The sequence below is a fragment of the Aquarana catesbeiana genome, linkage group LG05, assembly GCF_042186555.1.
Source record: "Aquarana catesbeiana isolate 2022-GZ linkage group LG05, ASM4218655v1, whole genome shotgun sequence".
In the NCBI taxonomy this organism is placed as follows: Eukaryota; Metazoa; Chordata; class Amphibia; order Anura; family Ranidae; genus Aquarana; species Aquarana catesbeiana.
Window position 1 is genome coordinate 457,437,476 of NC_133328.1, and position 19,722 is coordinate 457,457,197.

Consider the following 19,722-nt stretch of genomic DNA (forward strand, 5'->3'; position numbering starts at 1 on the left):
CTGTTCCCTGAGAGAGCCTATGTCACCCACCAGGGGGGATCGTCACATGGACCTGCAACCAAGAAACACTTTTAAGGGCAGCTAGAGTGAAGAATGAGTTGTGGGCCAAGCAGAACATAAGCACACAGCAAAGACACTGGAGTCTAAAACAACCAAGAGAAAGCAACACGAATAGCAACACAACAGATAAAAAGGAGGGTCCAGAAGAAACAGAAGCATCAATATATATATATATATATATATATATATATATATATATATATATATATATATATATATATATACACAGTATATTGCACATACAGTATATAAATGTATATAAGCCTAAGAACTAAAATCATAATTCATCACTGTTTGCAGTTCCATGATCACAGTTAATGAAAAACAAGTCTTTATTCAGTTTAGTCTTGAATAAAATCATAAGCACATAAAAAGTATAATATAATAAAATGTTGAATAATGAACATATTTTCTGAGTGTTATACAATAATTCAAAAAACTTGGGAACCAGCCCACTTGCACATTTATAGAATAACAAAAACAAGGAATAATCATTGCACATAGTAACACTAATATATCCGGATAAGTTTGCATGAGGTGGAAGCAGGATAATAAACTAATACTTATGATAGATTGAATTTGACCTTTCACTATTAACTTTAGCATTGATGCCGAAAGACAGTCATTTCAGGTATTCTTAAGAACAATGACTACTGTTAAGATTCAACTAATGCCAACTATTATTTCAAAGCATTCTTTGTAAAACATTTGCTTTTAAAAGCTACATTTAACGTCCATATTATTTTGTCAAGCGGCGCATTACATTAATATTTACATATCCGACCTTCCCTTGCGCTCCACATTGCAAGCTATAACATGATACGGTAGTTTGGGTAAGTCTTCATGGGTTTTTCAACTTCATAGAGACTAGGTCAAATTAAAGACTGCCTTCCTACTACACATACAGTATTTATAGTTGGATCTGCTTCTGTGCATTCTGCAAACCTTGATTTCCACATGACTACTAAAAATATGTCCACCATAGGGACTAAATAAACTTGTCAGAAGAGAAAAAAACGGGCTGACCTCCTTCTGAGAATGCTAGTTAACTGGCTATCATACTTACCCACTGGCTTCAAAGTGTTCTGAGTCACTGGCCTGGAACAAATATGCATAATAGGAAGTCAAAAATTCTTCTCAACTTATTTGTTTAATATCAGCAACTCCCAGTATTGAAACCTTGGGATGCTATGCTATTGTTTAACGCATCTTACCTAAGAACCATAAATGTTGGTGCATAGCCACCAATAAAATTCAAACATGCACTGGAAAGAAAAACTGAAGGAGAATTTAGATTTGCATCATACAGTTCAAAACGAAATATAAATTTAAAATGCTTTTATACAGGTAAATCCAGTATAAAATATTGTACAGTATATGAATATTTCATATCCACATTTCCAGCCAGCAGATGGAGCCCTAGGCTTCTTTTTGCAGGTTTTTCAGGCAAATCTTGACTCAAATCTTGTCTGCTTTGCTGAAAAAAAGCACTCTGTTTATAGAGCTCATTGCTGAGCCTGAAATGTAAATGCATGACTGAATGAGAGAAGGGATACATCCCCTTCCGTCTCTGCTTGCTCTTTTTGGTTGGTTATAATCTTTTAATTAAAGAGAGAGAGAGTCTTAAAACTTCTGCTGTGCCCTCTCAGAAAGAAAACACTCCCAGGCTTAACTCCTGTGTTATGGGTGCACAATGTATTCAATTTTTATTTGAAAAATTAAATTATATATTGTATATATAGTCAAATGGGAATAAGGTTCGAAAATGGATAAATGAAAAAAAAGAAAAGAAATTAACCCTAAACTTGTTTTAATAAACTGGCTTGCTTTATTAGTATATTTGATAAGAACTGTCTGTATTGCCCCAGCATAACAATTCGGCTCCAAACTTTCATTCTCCAGATGTCATTTCTACTGCAGAATTGCACGTTTGGCAGAGCCAGCAGAACTATGAAAGTTTCTTTAATGGATGTTTAATGTAAAAACTAAAATTTAAGCAGTTCTTAGATATGGTGGTTTGCATTTTCAAGCTAATACAATTTTCAGCAAATACAGAAAATGTTTGTTGATCTTGCCAGAAATGCAGTGTCCTTGTCAATTTATGTGAGCTAAACTGGAAGTTACCTCTGTAAACTACTAATTCCCCACTCCCCATATAATGGAGATGAAGAGGGAAATATATGCCTGAAGTCTAACCCCAATGGCAGCTGTGGCTCCCTCCGTAGATACAGTGGAGTGACTATAGCCACTTACTTGCAGGGTTACCAGGTTAAAATAAGGGGGGAAAAGCCTGAAAAGGAGAAAATGAATGCAGCCACCTCTTCTAAGGACTGTTAAGATGCAATATCAAGCAATTTACTTCTAGCCATAATGTTTGCCAGGCATACTGGAAATGGAAACAAGATCCAAGCACTTTTTTCATACATGAGGTCCACTCCCTTCTGTATCAGCATGTTTATTTGCTTCTGGTGGTAAATTTAATTTATGAGTCTGAATCATTTAGGAAAATAGCTGTTACCAAATCCTTGACAATAATAACTTAAAAAAAAAGTGATACATTTAGCAATGTACTGGTCTTTTAAGATTGAAAACTAATTTCATGGGCACTCTTATGCCGCGTACACACGATCGCACATTCCGACAACAAAATCCATCCGACTTTTTCCGACGGATGTTGGCTCAAATTTGCCTTGCATACACACGGTCACACAAAGTTGGTGAGAAATTCTGAACGTCAAGAACGCGGTGACGTACAACATGTACGATGAGCCAAGAAAAATGAAGTTCAATAGCCAGTGCTGCTTTTCTGCTTGGTTCCGAGCATACGTGGCACTTTGTGCATCGTAATTGTCTACACACGATCAGAATTTACATGAACGGATTTTGTTGTCGGAAAATTTTAGAACCTGCTCTCAAACTTTGTGTGTCGGAAATTGCAATGGAAAAAGTCCGATGGGGCCCACACACGGTCGGAATTTCCGACAACAAGCTCCGATCGCACATTTTCCGTCGGAAAGTCCGATTGTGTGTACAGGGCATAATGCCGCATACACGCGATTGGAATTTCCGACAACAAATGTTCGATGTGAGCTAGTTGGAAATTCTGACCGTGTGTATGCTCCATCGGACATTTGCTGTCGGAATTTCCGACAACAACTGTTTGAGATCAGGTTCTCAAATTTTCCGACAAGAAGACTTGTCGGAAATTCCGAGCGTGTGTACACAACTCCGACGCACAAAAGTCCACGCATGCTCGGAATCAAGCAGAAGAGCCGCACTGACTATTGAACTTCATTTTCTCAGGTCATCGTACGTGTTGTGCGTCACCGCGTTCTTGACGCTCAGAATTTCTGACACCATTTGTGCGACCGCGTGTATGCAAGACAAGTTTGAGCCAACATCCCTCAGAAAAAAATCCACGGTTTTGTTTTCGGAATGTTCAATCGTCTGTACGTGGCATAAAGATTACAGCTTGCATTGATGCTGCAAGAAAGCCTAGTGATCTCATACCTCCTAGCAGATAACCTACTCAGAATTCTGGTTTCTTTTTTGTGACATGTCCTGTACGAGTCCAAGAATCAAGATGCTTTAGGGGGCTGTCTTCATGCCTAAGCTCTATTTGATATGGTACATGATTTGTTTACTACTGTATTCTTTTGCAAAAAAAAAAAAAAATGAATTGTCAACTGGCATCCATATGTTGGCACAAGCTATGTATGTCCTACCTACAACATTGAGCCTCGTTTACAAATGTGTCCCACCAATCAGATTTTCTTTTAAGGAAGCCAACTTAATTGCTTCCAGAGCCTGCCTCAATCTCCTTCCAAATTTGACCGATGCACAAATAGGACACACGCACAGTGAAAGCTTCTTTCCCTTTTCTTCATATGAAGAAAAGATCGTCAGGAAATGGGTTAATGACAATCCTATCACTTCCAACAGTTGCAAGTACTTGTTAATAACCCTTTGTAAATAGCCTTATTGTCATAACATTGTTTTGTCATGAGTGATGTTCATATTGGTTACGTTACCTTCTTTTAGCAGGTTGTATATGGCCAGTGTAAGTTCTAATGAATTTCTACTGAAATTTTATTTTTTTTCATTTTAGTGTGGGGAAATGTTGGGAACCGTGTTAGGTTTTTATTCCTGCCTTTCACCATTCTGAAGATTTTTCTTCACTCCTGTAACCATTTAGAAAAAAAGAACAAATCTCTCCAACAGAGACACAGGCAGCACTAAAAGCCTGCAATTATCTTAATGTATTTGTTTGTAGATTGCCACTATTAAACATTTCAAAATGTGCCCTTTTTATCCCTAAAAACATTGATCTTGAGCTCCACTTTAAAATGTACCTCTTTTTAAGGGTCATCCTCCATACTTTTAAAGATTTAAGCCCATAGACAATGGTGGGCATTGTGTTCCTGGGACAGGAAAAGTTTTTAAAAGTAGGAAGATATGTAATAGAAATATTGTTCATGAATAACTTAAAAAAAACATCCATTGACAGAATGGTGAGGCATTGCTGAGGCATTACTACTGAAATGCTAGTTGCCAAGCTGGCATGCCTATCCAGTGATTTTATTACTTTCTGAGACACTGACCTGGAACATGTATGTATGCAGATGAAGAATTCTGACATCACTTACTAATCTGATTCTTCTTACTCCAGCTCAGTCTTCCAGAGACAGCCAGAGAACTAACATTCTTAGAAACAGGTCTACAATGGCAGCCTCTATTTTTTCCTCGGTACAGATTTCCATTAAACTGGCTTTTTTTTAAAAATAATGATATTCATTGTGGATGCATAAGTCCCTAAATGCTCGTACAACTTATTATTTTGAATCTGATCACTGTTCTTTAAAAAATCCGGAATTCCATTTTTTTAAAATGAAGCTTGATAGGATTGTTGCAAATCCACTGAATACAAACATTAACTTGGCAAAAAAACAAACACTGGCTAGTCAACTTTATTCTATCATAAAACAGTAGATTTCTGTTTCAAAGTTATGCAGAAGGCTTCAATACCTCTGTTTCTGGAAGTATGTATGTGATTAGAGTAGACTCTGGCAATCCACCTATATGTCTCATGTCTCAGTGGTAGAACCTGCCAAATTTCTCAACTACTATATTATTTGAGGTGCCTTCAACGGGGAATGTGGCAATAGGATCTCTGAGTAGTTCTAATGTTATCAAGGATTTTCTATCCCTTGTGCAAGGGTAGCATTCTGTATAGCATTTTATAATACAACATTTCTGAAACTGCAAATGACTGATTGCATGTCGACAGATAACTGACTCAGTACATGGTTCAGTTTATCATTAGACAAATGTAGGCACTGTGTCTAGGGCCCACAGAAATGTTAGGGCCCCCAAAGGAAATATAATTACATGATCTGGTAAAAGAGTCCTCTGAACCCCTTAACACTTCTTAATGGGGTCTTCACAGCTGAAGTAATGTAGGAAAACACATCATGGTATTAAGAAAAAATGAACACTGGGTGAAGGCTGTAATTGCGGATACTTTTAGCTCTGTAGAATACCCTTAGCTGCACTGCATTCTATGTGATCATATCTTGGGGCTTCTTATTACTACACAGACTTCCCAAAAGTGCGCAAGGGGCCTTAGAATTTAAGCAAATAAAAAAAAAACATATATAAACTATCTAAATAATTATTGTTAGTTTTTAAATTGGACCTGATGTTAAGAAATGAAGACTTTCTGTGTTATAATGAATATCTAAAACTGTTAATTGTGCCTAAGTAGTACCCTGAAAAAGTACATTTTTTCTTGAATTCCAACTGAAAAATAGCAGTGCACTTCCTGACAATGTGATGGTCCCAACAGCCTCTTTGTTGATTGTCTGCTGTGTGAAATCATGTAAAGCATTGCTGCATCTGCCTGCTAGTCTAATGCGATTTGGAGATGTCGCTATTGTGCTGCTTGCTGAACAGGAATATGCACTGCTTTTTTATTTAATTTATTCTGTGGATCTGTTCTTCCTATACCTTTCCTACTGCTTCTTAAGTTTTGCTCCCCCAGTAATCAGAGGGGAAGGGGAGGGTCAGTGCAGCTCCAAGGAAGTAAAGCCCTAATTTTCAATAAAGATGGCCACATACACACAGAAACACAGTGTAAAACAGCAACGTCAAGTCAGAAATAGGAGAAGGATCAACCACAGAGAGCCTACAGATAAGTTGACTAGTCCTTCGTCCACTGCTTGCCTTTTTTGTGCACAGCTTCCAAAGTTCAGGTCCTCTTTGAAAAACATTCATACAGTATTGAGGCACAGTATTACATGCACTGGTACACACTGACTTTTATACTGTAAATGAGTACTAGGCTAAAAAGATATGTGATGACTTTTTTAAGGTCCTTGTACCTGAACTCCTCCAATAGGTATTTTGGTTAGTGAGCCTTATTTACAGCTTCATTAGTTTCCCTTGTAGCTCATGAAAATTACTATAGAAATGTTTTAGTGTACTGTGCAAAATATATTGTAACTAGGTTATTAGGCCTTCATAAAATTGTATGCATTTCACTGTAAAAATAAAGTCACAATTTCAAGGCCTCTGATAAAAATATAAAAAATGCAGTACAGTAATTACTTTCAAACGATTAAACATTGAGTAGAACGCAATTGTAAACAATTAGAAAAAAAATAACTGCTTGCTCAAGATTCTAAAATTCAGCATGTTTTTGTTCTGTTTTTACATCCTCTCTTGGTTTGTTTCAAGGTACTGCTTATTATTAGCAAACAATCTCATTGTGTGAAAAGAGCAATTTAAATGATGGCTAGTGAGATCAACAGCATCTGTTTGTGGTGTGCGTGGTCTGTCTTCCGAGTTTCATTGCTCCATTAGAACCATTCTGATGTGGATCCAGTGGAGGGATTCTCCGACCTGCAATAAACACACAGCCATTTTGTCAATAATTTAAATCAGCACTTTCTTTAGAACTAATTTCTTCATAAAATAATATTCTTTTCATGTGTAAACCTATCATCAGAAAGGTAATATTTTCACAAGAAGGAACAAAATAAGCTTCCTTTAACAAATATCCTTTAACATATGGCAGAAGGCTACCTGTATAATAATTTATATAGCTTAATTATCGCATGTGCAATTGTTACCACATGTCCACATGTCTGTTCGCAACAAAAGGAAGTCAACTACATTATATGGTCCATATGTTTCTTTGACATCCAGGCATTACATCTATATGAGCTTGTTGGCCTTAGTACTCCAAAACCATGGGCAATAATATTAAATTTCACCTAACCCCCTTTTTTGTGGCTTTAACAGCCTCCATTCTCCTGGAAAGATTTTGGTGTGTCTGGGAGAATTTAAAGTCAGGTACTGATGTTGGACAAGAAGAGCTGGCTCACAATAGGCATTCCAAATTATCCCACAGATTCTCAGTAAGGTTGAAGCTAGAGGTTTATGCAGGTTATTCAAGTTTCTCCACACCAAGCTTACTAATCACCAGAGGACATATGTGCGCATGCACGAAATGCGTTGGGAGGGGCCAACATGCTGATGTCATGCCGCCGCTTTCAGTTTCCACGACAGCAGCTATCTTTGTAAGTCCGGCTGAGGTTGTTTGTTTTATTTGAATGCTCATGCTGCAGCTTTTTAGTTGGAATTTTTTCATATATAATAAATATTACGCTATGTTCAGCATTTTCTGGCTCCATGTGGTGACCTTTCTGTACACAGCTTTCACCCATTTGGAGGTGCCCTGTGTCGTCGAGTGTGGGGGCCCTGTGGAGAGATTATTACAAGCATTTAAACATTATATTTCTGGTGAGTGCGTAAAGGGGGGAGGATTGATATCACTTGTTCTCATCTTCATGTGGTGGAATATTTTTGTCAACTTCAGGAGATTTTATACTACATGCGTTTATATAGCATATTTCTGGTGAGTGCATATCAAATCGCATGCCAAATCGGCGGCAATTGCCATCAATGGCAGTGTCCGAATCGGTGCGACGCCACATTTGTGGCACCACACTGATTCCCAAAAGTAGTTTCTGTACTACTTTTGGCGATTTCGGCGTGCAATTTCCATTGGCATCTGTGCAGAAACCCACACAGATGTCTCTGAAATCGCCCCCGAAGTCGGGACTGACATGCGGGAATGAAATCGTGCGAGTTCAGTTGGACTCGCACGATTTAATTCCTGCAGTCAGTGTGAACCTAGGCTTAATAACACAAATAAGCACCAGTTTGGAGCTGCTAGGAAAGCATAAAAGATTTTTATGTTTGCATCTAGTTTTAGAAGGGATGTCCAACCAGCTGATATAGGTGTGATATGTTTGGTGTTCACAAAATTTCAGCTACACAGTGTAACTTGAATAGGACTTTTTTGTAACACTCACTAATTAATATTGTTATTTTGCATGTGTGTCAGAGTACGGATGACTATGTACACTCAGATTTCTCACCAAGGGTGGTGGACATCTGCTTATCGTTGAACTTGATAGGCCTCCACTACTTTGTAGTTATCAACCCAACTCTTTTTCCCCTATCACCTGTCTGTCAGGGATTTCCTAACAAGCTAAAAAATATTAGCGAACATAAGTGAGAAAGTTCAACAATAGGAAACTCTTGTTATTGTCTCCTAGAGAGCCCCTACATGCTTTGCAAATGCATCAAGCCATTACATTCACACCAGGCCACGTACAGTATCTCACAAAAGTGAGTACACCCCTCACATTTTTGTAAATATTTTTTATTATATCTTTTCATGTGACAACACTGAAGAAATTAAACTTTGCAACAATGTAAAGTAGTGAGTGTACAGCTTGTATAACAGTGTAAACTTGCTGTCCCCTCAAAATAACTCAGTACCCAGCCATTAATGTCTAAACCGCTGGCAACCAAAGTGAGTACACTCCAAATTGGCCCAATTAGCCATTTTCCCTCCCCTGAGTCATGTGACTCGTTAGTGTTACAAGGTCTCAGTGTGTGAATGGGGAGCAGGTGTGCTAAATTCGGTGTTATCTCTTTCGTTCTCTCATACTGGTCACTGGACGTTCAACATGGCACCTCATTGCAAAGAACTCTCTGAGACTCTGAAAAAAATAATTCTTTCTCTACATAAAGATGGCCTAGGCTATAAGAAGATTGCCAAGACGCTGAAACTGAGCTGCAGCACAGTGGCCAAGACCATACAGCAGTTTAACAGGACAGGTTCCACTCAGAACAGGCCTCACCATGGTCGACCAAAGAAGATGAGTGCACGTGCTCAGCGTCATCCAGAGGTTGTCTTTAGGAAATAGATGAATGAGTGCTGCCAGCATTGCTGCAGAGGTTAAAGGGGTGGGGGTCAGCAGTCAGTGCTCAGACCATACGCCGCACACTGCATCAAATTGGTCTGCATGGTTGTCGTCCCAGAAGGAAGCCTCTTCTAAACATAATGCGCAAGAAAGCCCACAAACAGTTTGCTGAAGACAAGCAGACTAAGGACGTGGATTACTGGAACCATGTCCTGTGGTCTGATGAGACCAAGATAAACTTATTTGGTTCAGATGGTGTCAAGCGTGTGTCTTGCCTACAGTCAAGCATGGGGGTAGGAGTGTCAAGCTCTGGTGAACTCCATGCCCAAGAGGGTTAAGGCAGTGAAAATAATGGTGGCTACACAAAATATTGACACTTTGGGCCCAATTTGGACATTTTCCCTTAGGGGTGTACTCACTTTTGTTGCCAGCAGTTTAGACATAATGGTTGTGTGTTGAGTTATTTTGGGGGAACAGCGAATTTTCACTGTTATACAAGCTGTACACTCACTACTTTACATTGCAGCAAAGTGTCTTTTCTTCAGTGTTGTCACATTAAAAGATATAATAAAATATTTACAAAAATGTGAGAGGTGCACTCACTTTTGTTAGATACTGTATGTTCTCATTGGTTGCACACAATTATTATTTAGTTATTAGAATTACATAATTTGTGATCAAACTCATTTAGATTGTACATCGGTAAAAGGACAAAAATACTTTGTAAGAGAAGAAGTATGTTTTAACCACTTCCTGCCCGTAGGACCGTCATATGACATCTTAGATTTTGAGTGGTGATATCTGGATGGTGAGTGCAGCTGCAGGCATCATTCAGATATCATTCTTTTCCGCCAGCGATTCCCTACACCTTGATTGTTTTAACCGGCGGCTGAAGGGGAGGGGGGGGGGGGGGCGTGCGGAGAAGCAATCCGTCGACAGCTGAAGTTTAACATAGAGCTGACCAAAGATCAGATGGTTCCAGGCCATCTCTATGACTCTCGGAGACCGGGCTCGACGTTATGATGTCACTTCTGGCACCGGCAGATGTAAATAATGCTGTGTTTTCAACTGAAAAGGCTGAGATCAGTTTTAGTTTTTATCCTAGGCTTTCCAGCCTAGAGGAGTGATGTGGGGTCTTATAGTCTCCAAATCCCACTGTAAAGAGGACCTGTCATGCCCTATTCCTATTACAAGGGATGTTTACATTCCTTGTAATAGGAATAAAAGTGATCAAAAAATAAATAAAATGAAAAAGAAAGTGTAAAAATAAAAATGTAAACTGCCCACATCCCCGCGTGCTCAGAGACAGAAGCGAAAGCATACGTACATCGAGCTTGCATATGTAAACGGCGTTCAAATATGTGAGGTATCACCACGAACTTTAGAGTGGGAGGAAAATTTCTAGCACAAGACCTCCTCTGTAACTCTAAACAGGTAACCTGTAAAAATTTGTAAAGTGCAGCCTATGGAGAATTTTATGTATTGAAATTTAGCGCCATTCCATGAGTATGCACAATTTTAAAGCATGACATGTTAGGAATCTATTTACTTGCCGTAACATCATCTTTCAAATTATACAAAAAAATCGGGCCAACCTTTTTTTTTTGTTTTTTTTAATTCATTATATTTTTTCCAAAAAAATCGTGTTTCAAAAATTACTGCACAGATACTGTGTGACATAAAAAGTTGCAATGACTGTCATTTTGTTCCCTAAAAAACAGAGTCCTGACCTCAACCCAATAGAACATGCATTTGTGAGGTCAGGCACTGATGTTGGACGAGAAGGCCTGGCTCGCAGTCTCTTCTCTAAGTCATCCCAAAGGTGTTCTATGGGGTTGAGGTCAGGACTCTGTGCGCATTCCTACAGACACACTCCTAAACCTTGAGGACAACCTTCCCAGAAGAGTTGAAGCTGTTATAGCTGCAAAGGGAGGGCCAACTCAATATTGAACCCTACAACACACACACACACTCTCTCTATATGAACAAGGATGCCTGAAGAAGAGAAGACAGCACAATGTTTGCAGATATTACAGGGATGGCAACATAGGCCCAAGCCCATCTTCAGTCCTAGAAGCAACTGTTTTCATATGTCACTTATTTAAATTTCAAAGAAGAAAGATTTCAAGGAAGAAATGCAAAGTAGGGACACTGGCTTTGTAGATTAGAATTACAGCATAGTTTGTTCTCTGTAGTTGGAAGTTGAGGGTTGGGGATTTGTAGGGGGGGGGAGGGGGGAGGGTGGGTAACAAGATGCAGAGTATACATCAAAAGGAAAATACATACTATGCTAATATAAATAAAAGAAAGTCATATATTTACTTATATCACGGAAGAGTTCCTCAACATTGATGGCATTCTTTGCGCTAGTTTCAACAACGATTGCCCCAATGTTGTCTGCATATTCGTTGGCATCTTTCATTGATACTTCCCTGAAATAAAGACAAACACAAGTTACTGAATTGGCCACATTTACATAACAGGCCGTGAATTTGCTTTAATTACTTTTCCAAAAGACTGATCAAAACGTATCCCTTTGCAATGCTACATGCCTGGCTCTCATGTGGATCAAAAGATTTCAGTACTTTCTGAACCAATTAACCCGGATAAATATGCAGTCTAGAAGCTCTGCCTTCACTTGTTGCATATTTGCTAAAGGTCATGATTTAGGCCGGGTTCACACTGTAACCCGCTGCGGATCACACGGGAGCGCTGTGCATCCCTGTTCCCCCGTTACAGGGACGAATCAGGGCCAATTCTATGCTTGAAGTCGGTCCTGAAACGGAGCCAAAGACACACAGTGCGCTCCACAGCCGCAACTGAGATATGTGAACCGGCTCCATAGGGAGCCAGTCATATTCTCCTGCTATGTGAATTGGATGCGGGTTCTATGCGAATTGGATGCGGAGAAACCCGCATCTAATTCGCATAGGTGTGAACCCGGCCTTAGAAAGTCTTGAAGTTCTTAGATCAACCTGACAGCCAGACACAAAGCATTTTCACAAGGAGGTCAGCATTAGCAGCCCTTATTATTTTTCTGAGCAAAGGCTTCCTTTAACCACTTGCTTACTGGGCACTTAAACACCCTTCCTGCCCAGACCAATTTTCAGCTTTCAGCGCTGTCACTCTTTGAATGACAATTGCGCGGTCATGCTACAGTTTACCCAAATGAAATTTTTATTATTATTTTTTTCACACAGATAGAGCTTTCTTTTGGTGGTATTTAGTTGCTGCTGGTTTTTTTATTTTTTGCTAAATAAAACAAAAAGGGACCGAAATTTTGAAGAAAAAAACAAAATTGTTTCATAGTTTGTTATAAAATTTTGAAAACAGGTAATTTTTCTCCTTCACTGATGTGCGCTGATGAGGCTGCACTGATGGGCACTGATAGGCTCTGCTGATAGGCACTGATAAGGCGGCACTAATGGGCACTAATGAGGCGGCACCAATAGGTGGCACTGATAAGCACTGATGTGGCGGCACTGATAGGTGGCACTGAGGGGTGGCACTGATGGGTGGCACTGAAGGGCACTGATGGGCACTGGTAGGTGACACTGATAGGCAGCACTGATCTGTGGCACTGATTATTAGACACTGATGGGCATTGATTGGCAGTACTGGTGGGCATTGATGGATGGCACTGGTAGGTGGCACAGTGGACACTGGCAGGTGACACTGGTGGGCACAGCCGCGGCTTTCTGAGTGAGGGGCCAATGTCCCTCTGACAGAAGCCGGTGATCGGCTTTTTTTTCCCCTCGTGCTGACAGCGTGAGGAAAAAAAAATACCAATAACCAAGCTTTCTGTTTACATCATGTGATCAGCCATCATTGGCTGACAGCTGATCACGAGGTAAGGGGCCGGGATCGACCAAAGACTCTTTGCTGCTTGGTCTGCAGCTTCTGTGTGTCCTGACCTGTTTTCTGTGCTGACCTCTGATTTTGATCCGGCTTGTTCTCTCTAACGCTGTCTGCTTGATACCCCGACCCCGGCTTGCTTTTGGAATTCTCTTCTGCCTGCTGCTCTGCTGATCCTGCTCGAGCGTTACCGACCCGGCCTGCCTAACCCTGCATCTGCTCTTCCAGTCCACTACGGCTCTGCTCTGCGGATCACATCCTGCTCCTGCTGCGATCTCAGCCTGCCACAGTTCTGCTCTGCTTAACCTTTACCGGTCTTCCTGCTACATATCCAGCCACGGACAACCAGCCATACTAAATACTGGACTGATCCTAGGCACTCCTATGTCACTGTGCTTCTGTGGCTGCTGTCTCAACCTCAGTGGCCCACAAGCTGGTGTGGTACGAGAGGCTCTCCTCTACACATCAGGCTCATGAACCAGGTACGTGACAGTGGAAATGCCTAGAGAAGAACGATGTACACGGCTGTGCTGACATAACCGCCTCAGACAAACTACTGAAGGATCAGTTCATAGTGGGAATGAAGACTGGCCAGTCAGGAGAGCCATACAGGAGCGAATAAAAGCACAGCCCACCCTCTCATTCAACCATACTGTAGTGGACACAGTGCTGTGAGAAGATGCAGAAGCAATTGTGGTGGTGACAAAGAGGTTCGAACCGCTACACCTGAAAGAGGAGGCCTTAGCTCCATCTCCCCTGTTGGCCATGCAGACGGCCATCAGAAAGCTCACCCAGGATGTGGCCTCCTTGAAACAAGAAATGTTTACCTTCAAACAGGAGTTGGGCCAACCCTCCAAGGGGGGAGGGACCCAGTTGAAGACTGTAAACATTGTCTGTGTGGCCACTTTGGGCATGTAGCCAGGAACTGTGGTCAGCCTAAATCCAAGAATACCCAGAGGCCGCCGTTAAACTCTTGGCTTCTGGGGCTGAAGGTTGACCCCTGGGACTGTCAACACAAGGTCTCATTATATCAGAGGTTATGGTCCTGCTACGTCCAATGGTGAATGCCCTCGTCAATGATCAAGAAGTCCCTTGCCTGATCAATGTCACTGTCATGGAATACGAGTTCTGTTCCCAGCGGTTTAGGACACCGGACCAACTGGACCTCTCCTGGCTGTCCCTAAAAGCAGCCAACAACCTGCCCATCTTGGTGGAAGGTCTCACCTGGTTGAAGACACAGATAGACGACCAGGTAGTGGAGCAATTTGAGGTCATGGTGACTTGCAGCTCAGTGAGCTCAGCAGTGCCTTTTGTCCTGGGCATGCACGTCTTGAAAGACTTGGACTTACACCACTTGCTGGCCAAGTCTGAGCTTTCAGGCCAGCGTGCACAAGGCTGTGGTCTGCGAGCTGTGTGGCTGAATGTGATCAGAGTCTATGAGGCCTACCAGAAGGCAGTGAGAAAGCAGCCTGAACATGGGGGTATTGTCCGTATGCTGCTCTAAGCAAAACTCCTGGCACCCCTCCAAGAGGTAGTCTGGTCTCTGCCCATTGGGGCCCACAGGAAGATGCAAGGGGCCAGGATAATGGTGGAACCCCCGCAAAGACCCAACCGTGCTGGGCAAGTGGCTGGTCGCCAGCACCTTGTCCAAAGTACACAAAGGAAAGGTGTTGGTCCAGCTTATCAATCTGGAGACCTCCACGACCCCACTCCCTACCCACACCAGTATTGCAGACCTCTATGTGGTACCAGGCAGCTGCATCTCTGAGGCCAAGCTAGGGGTGGAAGCCATCTGCACCCCATTACAGGCGGCCATGACCTCGTTGAATGAGCTGCAATACAAATTACTGCTGGAACAGCTGGCCATTCCATTCTGGGACTAAGTCTCTACCTCAGCTACTTCATCAACTACTGGAGACGTACCTACTGCTCATTGCTACCAGCCCCGAGGACTACAGCTGCAGTCGGCAATAGACCACCCGATTCATACGGGAGACACTCCACCCATCCTGGTGTGTTACTGACATTTTTCCCAACCTATGTGCCAGATCAAGGACTCAATCTGCAACATGCTGCAGATTAGAGTAATTTGGGAGAGCCGTAGTCCATGTGTCATGAAGATCCTGCCAATAATCAGCGATCCAGACACAGGGGGACACGGCCGCGGGTTCCACTGCGCATGCGCGCGCGTTCACGGGTGCTGTCACGCACGGGCACGCGCACTCCCGCTAGTGCCAGGCGGGCTATTTAAACCGGCCTGTCACACTCCATCCCCGCTGTCTGCTCTACAGCGTTCCGTGTGCCTTAACCTGATCTGACCTGTGTACTCTGCTATCTGACCCGGCTTCCTGTTAGACCATCCTGCTATCCGCCTACACCAGACCCTCTTGGCTTGCCTGACCATACCTCTGTGTTGTCCCTGGTACCTCTGCTGATCGACCGATACCGACCTCTGGCTTGTTTGACCACCCCTCAGTCTGATACCTGTATCCAGCATTCCAGTTTACTACCTGCTGCCTTGTTCCTGGTTCCAATCCAGCGTTCCAGTCTACTACCTGCTGCCTTGTTCCTGGTTCCAGTCCAGCGTTCCAGTCTACTACCTGCTGCCTTGTTCCTGGTTCCAGTCCAGCGTTCCAGTCTACTACCTGCTGCCTTGCTCCTGGTTCCAGTCCAGCGTTCCAGGCTACTACCTGCTGCCTTGTTCCAGGTTCCAGTCCAGCGTTCCAGGCTACTACCTACTGCTTGTTCCAGGTTCCAGTCCAGCGTTCCAGGCTACTACCTGCTGCTTGTTCCAGGTTCCAGTCCAGCGTTCCAGGCTACTACCTGCTGCCTCTTCCGGGTTCCAGTCCAGCGTTCCAGGCTACTACCTGCTGTTTGTTCCAGGTTCCAGTCCAGCATTCCAGGCTGCTACCTGCTGCTTGTTCCTGGTTCCAGTCCTACTTACTTACCTGCTTACTTACCTGCTTCCTTATCTGCTGTGGCTCCGGGTCCTCCCTGCGATCCAGCGTCCTCTTCAGCTTCTGGACCCAGAGGGTGTCACCACTCCTGCATTTCCGGTGACTGTCGATCCTGCCAGGCACCCATACCACTCCTCACTCCTGGCCTTCTGTCTCCATTCCAGAGGAACAGGAGTGGGAGCTGTAAGGGAGGTCCTTCTCTGCACTTCAGGCTCACAACCTACCAGGTACGTGACAGTAGCAGACAGCCATGTCTGAGCCTGAGCAGGGAACGTCTCCCATGGAGGAACTTTGTGCACACCTGGCAGGATTGACTGAAGCAGTCAAGAATCTGCAGCAAGGATACACCAGGCTGGAGGAACGAGTGTTAACTTTGTCTAATCCCATTGGGGCTCAGGGAGTCCCTTCCGCTTCTGCTCCTTCAGTCGGGCCTTCCTCAACAGTGATGATGCTCCCTCCAGAACCCAAGGTTCCGACGCCTGAACGTTTCTCTGGAAATCGCCTCAAATTCAAGGCTTTCCGCAACTCCTGTGAACTGTTCTTTGCTCTTCAGCCACGTACCTTTTCCCTTGAGGCTACTAAGGTGGGCTACGTAATCTCTCTGCTTTCTGGTGACCCCCAAACCTGGGCCCACTGCCTCTTGGAGCAAAAGGACGTATCCTTGACTAATCTTTCCGCCTTCTTTGACGCACTCGGTCAGCTGTATGATGACCCCCAGCTGTCCGTGACTGCAGAAGCGGCTTTGCACACCCTTCAGCAGGGTCGCAGGGCTGCAGAAGACTATGTGGCGGAATTCAGAAAGTGGAGTGTAGACACGAATTGGAATGATGCGGCTCTCCGCTATCAGTTTCGAATGGGACTTTCTGACTCTGAAAGACGAATTGGCCAGGGTGGGTACCCCACAGACTTTGAACGCATTGATCGATCTAACCATCCAGATCGATCGATGTCTAAGAGAACGAAGGACTGAGAGAGCGATGGGAACCTCTCGCCCAGCTTGGGTTACCCCTAAAGTTCCCCATCATACATCACCAGCACCACCAATGTCTACATTTAACCCACCTGAGCCAATGCAATTAGGGGTTCTGCGGCCTTCTCTGACTCAGGAGGAACGACAACGTCGTCGAGTGAATAATCTGTGCCTGTATTGTGGGGAACCTGGGCACTATGTCAGGAACTGTCCCCTTAAACTTCGTAAGTGCCTATCTCTGTCCTCTGACTATGTTGCACCTCTGGTTAAGAACACTACTCACCTTGCTCTCTCTCTCCTGTTACAGCTTCCAGGAGAGACCCTGCAAATAGCCGCCATTATTGACTTTGGAGCTTGCAGTTGTTTCATGGACTCTCTTTTTGCTACCCAACACCGGATACCTCTGTTGCCTAAAACCCATGGACTTTCCATTCATCTAGCTGATGGAACAGCCATTAAGTCAGGGCCTGTTACCCAAGAGACTGTTCCACTACCCATTTCCATCTCCAATTCTCATCAAGAACTGTTACGCCTAGATATCATCGCTTCACCTATGTTCCCCATAATCCTCGGCATGCCATGGTTACAGGCCCACAATCCTGACATTAATTGGATTACAGGTGAGGTTACCTTTTCCTCCTCATATTGCCAACAGTCTTGTAGACTTCAGGACACTCAGACGAATCCTACCTTGCTCTGTTTAAACACAGATCCTAGTCTGCACCTTTCCATCCCTTCTGCATATCATGATTTCTTAGATGTATTCAGCAAGCAGGGGGCAGAGGTCTTACCCCCTCACCGGGCCTATGACTGTCCTATCGAATTACTCCCCGGTGCCGAGATACCTTTTGGAAGAATATTTCCTTTAACAGAAGTGGAACAAGGGGCTTTAAAAGAATATATCGATGAGAATCTAAAGAAAGGCTTCATTCGTCCATCCACGTCTCCAGCAGGTGCAGGTATCTTCTTCGTACAAAAGAAAGACAAGACCCTCAGACCATGTGTAGATTACCGTGAGCTGAACAAAATCACTGTAAAGAACCGTTACCCTCTTCCTCTGGTACCAGAGCTGTTCCAAAGACTTGGGACAGCTACCATATTCACTAAGCTTGACCTCCGCGGAGCCTACAATTTGGTTCGTATTAGGGACGGAGACGAATGGAAGACCGCCTTTCGTACCCGTTATGGACACTTTGAATACCTTGTGATGCCGTTTGGACTGTGCAATGCTCCTGCTACATTCCAGTACTTCATCAATGACGTTTTACGAGACTTTTTAGATCTGTTTGTTATCGTCTATCTAGACGACATACTAATTTTTTCTTGTTCCCTTGAATCCCATCGCAGGCACGTCAGAAGTGTATTGGCCCGGCTTCGGCAACACGGTCTATATGCAAAAGCTGAGAAATGTGAATTTGAACAGGAAAGTATTCCATTTTTGGGGTTAATCATTTCCAGCAAGGGCATTAAGATGGACCCCCAAAAGGTCACTGCAGTACTAGACTGGCCAGTCCCAACAGATAAGAAGGGGATCCAGCGATTCGTTGGATTCGCGAATTTCTACCGCAAATTTATTAAGGGTTTTTCAGCCATCATCACACCCATCACACAGCTAACTAAACAGGGTACACGTTTCCACTGGTCTGCTGAGGCGCAAAAGGCTTTCGAGACTCTCAAGGGCCTTTTTACCTCTGCTTCCGTGCTAAAACATCCAGATTCCTCTTTGCCATTTGTACTAGAGGTGGACGCATCCGAAATTGCGGTAGGGGCAGTGTTGTCCCAAAGACAGGGAACTAAGGCCCTGTTATATCCTGTGGCCTTCTTCTCTCGTAAATTGTCCACGGCAGAGAGAAATTATGATGTAGGTGACAGAGAATTATTGGCTATCAAATCCGCATTGGAGGAGTGGCGCTATCTGCTAGAAGGTGCCGCTCATCCAGTCTTAATTTTTACAGATCATAAGAACCTGGAGTATTTGAGGTCTGCAAAAAGGTTGAAGCCACGCCAAGCCAGGTGGGCCCTCTTTTTCTCCAGGTTCTCTTTTCATGTCACTTATCGCCCTGGTTCCAAGAATACCAAGCCTGATGCCCTATCCAGGATGTTTCAAAAACCCCAAGAGATTTCCCCTCCGGACACCATTCTGTCCCCGGGGAATTTTCTTTTGCTTCAGGGAGATCTGCTTTCCCGGATTAAGCAGGCTTCCGCAGAATTGGGGTCTTCCATTAGGCCAGAACTCCAAGTTAAGGATGGGTTATTATGGCACGAGAATAGGATTTTTATACCTGAAGAACTACGAGTTTCAGTACTAGAACTCTGTCATGACCATGCTTTTGCTGGGCATTTTGGAGTGGCTAAAACTACTGATCTGGTACAGCGTACCTTTTGGTGGCCTCAGTTACGTGATGATTGTAGGAGATTTGTTGAATCCTGTACCACCTGTATCAGAAACAAGGGGCACAGGACCAAGGCTTGGGGTCTGCTAAAGCCATTACCTGTCCCAGATAGACCTTGGAAGATGCTTTCTATAGATTTTATTGTGGAATTACCTCCGGCTGGGGGTTTCACCTCAATTTTTGTCATTGTAGACCGGTTGTCGAAGATG

At 43.3% G+C, this 19,722-nt stretch overlaps 1 protein-coding gene across 1 annotated transcript in view; it reads right to left on the reverse strand.

Moving 5' to 3' along the window:
* Window positions 1-374: 374 nt before the first annotated feature.
* The window catches only part of RAB31 (RAB31, member RAS oncogene family), a 78,216-nt gene continuing 58,868 nt past the window's right edge, over window positions 375-19,722 (reverse strand). Inside the window, exons 6-7 of the mRNA XM_073631339.1 lie at window positions 11,661-11,770; window positions 375-6,960 (exon numbers count right to left, since the gene is read on the reverse strand). Of these exons, the coding sequence (XP_073487440.1) occupies window positions 6,863-6,960; window positions 11,661-11,770 (208 nt within the window). The 3' untranslated portion in view covers window positions 375-6,862. The remainder of the gene's footprint in view (window positions 6,961-11,660; window positions 11,771-19,722) is intronic.